This window comes from Sus scrofa, chromosome 17 (assembly GCF_054392235.1).
Source record: "Sus scrofa isolate SSC_HxYL_T2T_F1_AM1 chromosome 17, Sscrofa_HxYL_maternal_Yorkshire_Landrace_v2.0, whole genome shotgun sequence".
NCBI lineage: Eukaryota > Metazoa > Chordata > Mammalia > Artiodactyla > Suidae > Sus > Sus scrofa.
This window is the reverse complement of record NC_139399.1, coordinates 37,541,143-37,544,590: the sequence shown is the minus strand read 5'-3', so window position 1 is coordinate 37,544,590 and position 3,448 is coordinate 37,541,143. Positions and strand designations below refer to the sequence as shown.

At 61.9% G+C, this 3,448-nt stretch overlaps 1 protein-coding gene across 2 annotated transcripts; it reads left to right on the top strand.

Moving 5' to 3' along the window:
• The first annotated feature begins 218 nt into the window (after positions 1–218).
• On the top strand, positions 219–3,170 carry CD93 (CD93 molecule). 2 transcript variants are annotated; one of them, XM_003359917.6, is made up of 2 exons: positions 219–2,266; positions 2,402–3,170. In XM_003359917.6, exons 1-2 carry the CDS (start codon positions 348–350, stop codon positions 2,424–2,426), a joined length of 1,944 nt encoding a protein of 647 aa, XP_003359965.3. In that variant the 5' UTR covers positions 219–347; the 3' UTR covers positions 2,427–3,170.
• The last annotated feature ends 278 nt before the right edge of the window (positions 3,171–3,448 follow it).

Below are 3,448 nucleotides of genomic sequence, written 5' to 3'. Positions count from 1 at the left end.
GGTGTCTCCGAGCTGCAAACAAACGTCTCCCCCCACGCCCTGCGTTTCCTTAGCTGGGACCCAGCGACGTTGCCTGGCTCCTTTTATGAACAACAAAACCGTGATGAAGGCAACAGGAGTCAGAAGCTATTCAGCACAGGAAGCCCCCGTATCCGGTGAGGGATAAGAAGCGAGCAGCACAGGATGCGCCTTGGGTCAGGGGGCCGCAGAGAGCCCTCAGCCTTTGTGTCCTTCTCTGTGACGGAGCGTCCACATCTGAGCCCTCGGCTCTCCTCCGAGTTCAGCCCCGGCTCCTGCCATCACGGACCGGCTGCCAGCTTCCCGCCCAGGGAGACACGGAGGCCGCAATGACTACCTCCCCCGGATTGCTGCTGCTGCTGCTGCTGCTGCTGTTGGTCCAGCCCCGGGAGGGGGCCACCAGCCAGGAGGCCGTGGTCTGTGTGGGGACTGCCTGCTACTCGGCCCACTGGGGCAAGCTGAGTGCAGATGAAGCCCAGCTCCACTGCGACAAGAAGGGGGGCAACCTGGCCACGCTCAAGAGCGAGGAGGAGGCCCGGCACGTCCAGGGCACCCTGGCCCAGCTATTGCAGCCTGGGGCGCCCCTGGCAGAGCGCATGGGCCGGTTCTGGATTGGGCTCCAGCGAGACAAGGGCAAGTGCTTGGACAGTGACCTGCCGCTGAAGGGCTTCCGCTGGGTGGATGGCGTGGAGGATACGCCATACACCAACTGGCACAAGGAGGCCAAGAACTCCTGCATCTCGAAGCGCTGCGTGTCCCTGCTGTTGGACCTGTCCACGCCCGCCCTGGCCAGCCGCCTCTCCAAGTGGGCCGAGGGCCCGTGCGGGAGCTCCCGATCTCCCGGAAACAGCGTCGAGGGCTTTGTGTGCAAGTTCAGCTTCAAAGGCATGTGCCGGCCGCTGGCCCTGGGGGGCCCGGGCCAGGTGACCTACACCACCCCCTTCCAGGCCACCAGCTCCACCCTGCAGGCTGTGCCCTTCGGCTCCATGGCCCACGTCGCCTGTGGGGACAGGGACGAGAGTCAGCAGCCTTACTTCCTATGCAAGGAGAAGGCCCCCAATGTGTTCGAGTGGAACAGCTCAGGGCCCCTCTGCATCAGCCCCAAGCTTGGCTGCGACTTCAACAATGGGGGCTGTGAGCAGGACTGCTTTGAAGGGGGGGACGGCTCTTTCCGCTGTGGCTGCCGGCCGGGGTACCGGCTCCTGGACGACCTGGTCTCCTGTGCCTCCCGGAACCCTTGCAGCTCCAGCCCTTGTAGAGGGGGGGCCACGTGTGTCCCTGTGCAGCTCGGGAAGGACTTCAGGTGCCACTGCCCTCCAGGCTACCAGCTGGACTTGACTGGGCGGGACTGTGTGGACGTGGACGAGTGTCAGGATGCTCCCTGCACCCAGGAGTGTGTCAACACGCCGGGGAGTTTCCGCTGCGAGTGCTGGGTGGGCTACGAGCCCGGCGGCCCTGGAGAGGGGGCCTGCCAGGATGTGGACGAGTGTGCCCCCGGCCGCTCGCCCTGCGCCCAGGGCTGCACCAACACCATCGGCTCCTTCTCCTGCTCCTGTGAGGACGGCTACATCCTGGCCGGGGAGGAAGGCACCCAGTGCCTGGACTTGGACGAGTGTGAGGGCCAGGGGGCCAGGCGCTGTGGCGGCTTATGTTTAAACACGGAGGGGTCCTTCCGCTGTGGCTGCCTCCCAGGCTGGGAGCTGGCCCCCGACGGGGTCTCCTGCACCGGGGGCCCCACGTCGCCAGCACCGTCAGCCGGAACCCCCCAAGTACAGGACACAGGAGATGGAGAAGGGGAGCATGTGTCTTCTGCCACAGCATCGAGTCCCACTGGGGACCCTGAAGGCACCTCCGAAACCACATGGGTGGTGCCCACAACCGGGAGATCGTCTCTCCCCCGACATGTCCGCACCTCCCTTGCTCCACCCGAGATGCTGGTCCCCAGTGGGACCCGTAGTGTCTGGTCCCCAGTGGGACCCCTGGCCACGCCTGGCCAAAGAGAGTCTACCGGTGATGATTTCACAGCCAAACACAGTGACAGTGGCACGGACGGGCAGAAGCTGCTGCTGTTCTACATCCTGGGCACCGTGGTAGCCATCCTGCTCTTGCTGGCTCTGGCTCTAGGGCTGCTGGTCTATCGAAAGCGCAGAGCCAAGAGGGAGGAGAAGGAGAAGCCAAAGAATGCGGCAGACAGCTATGCCTGGGTTCCAGAGCGAGCGGAGAGCAGGGCAGCGGAGAACCCCTACAGGTAAAGGAAGTGGTCACGGGGGGCGGGCAGTGACCATGGCAGGCGTGGGCAAGGGTCTCTCCCACCCCGCATGTCTGGGGTCCAGACTGCATGGCTGGGCAGCAGCTTCCAATAGCCCCACTTTGTTCCCCACAGTCCAACGCCGGGGACAGACTGCTGACCAGGAGGGCCTGGAACACCAGCTGCGACCACCGTCCTCAGAGCTCAGCCATTGGAAGCAGGACCCCGCCCTCCCAGAACACTGGACTGGAATCTTAGCACAGAATTGTAACCCTTCTCTTTCATGGCCTGGCAACTTGGGGTGTGCAGGTAGCCCGCATGGTTTTGGGGGGTGGGTGTCCCAGAGTGGATGTGGGGTAGGCATCGGTTCAAGAATTTCATGCATGTTAGCAACCCCCCCCCCATTAAAATTCGCCTGATTCTGGATCGGGTGTCATAAGTCAGGTGCTAAGGGCTTCTCTGCCCACATAAACCAGAGCCGGTGCCTGCGTGAGCTGAGACTGACGGACTGGCTCCTCCTGCTGTGACGGAGGCAGAGTCCATGAGCTCATTACTGAGCTGATTACAGGAGAAGCTCCGCTTCTTCAGAGGGGACGGGTCTGGGGCTGGACGTTCCTTTCCATTCATGCGTCTGCACCCCGAGGAGAGCTGGGTGCCACCCAGACCTTCTGGAGTAAGCAGAAGTGCACTGGGCTGCTTAGGTGGTGGGGGCAGGACCTTTAGAAATTGCATCTTCTAGCTTTTCGGGTTCTGATCGTCTTCTGTTCATCTGGCAGTGGAGTCTGAACAACATGGGGGAAATAGCAAGAAGTGAGTTACCCATGGTTTTGGAAACTAGAGAGGGGGGCAGGGTTTGTTTCATAACTACTTGAATCAATTCGTCTAAATAAATGTGCTGAAGAGACCACATGCTTGATGAGATGGACCCTCAAGAGGACAGAAGCCAGGGGGCCCCACGACCCTGGAGCTGCTCTGCCTTTCCCGCATGTGGGGTGCCCCATCTTTCTGAAGGAGGTGTGGGGGGGATGAGGGGCTGTCGTCATCAGCGTTTAGCAGCGTTCGTGGTGGCTGCTGCCTCCTAGAGCTGGTCCTGGCTTGCAGCTATAATGTGGTCAAATCAGATGAGTCCTATGGGGGCTGCCCATGGCACAGGTGTCTTCTGATACAGGTGTCCCCAGCATA

Bases quoted from the DNA above. Each gene is read 5' to 3' on its own strand.
- CD93 (XM_003359917.6), top strand. From the start codon at position 348: ATGACTACCTCCCCCGGATTGCTGCTGCTGCTGCTGCTGCTGCTGTTG. The intron at 2,267-2,401 runs GTAAAGGAAGTG...TGTTCCCCACAG, and splicing joins GCAGCGGAGAACCCCTACAG to TCCAACGCCGGGGACAGACT.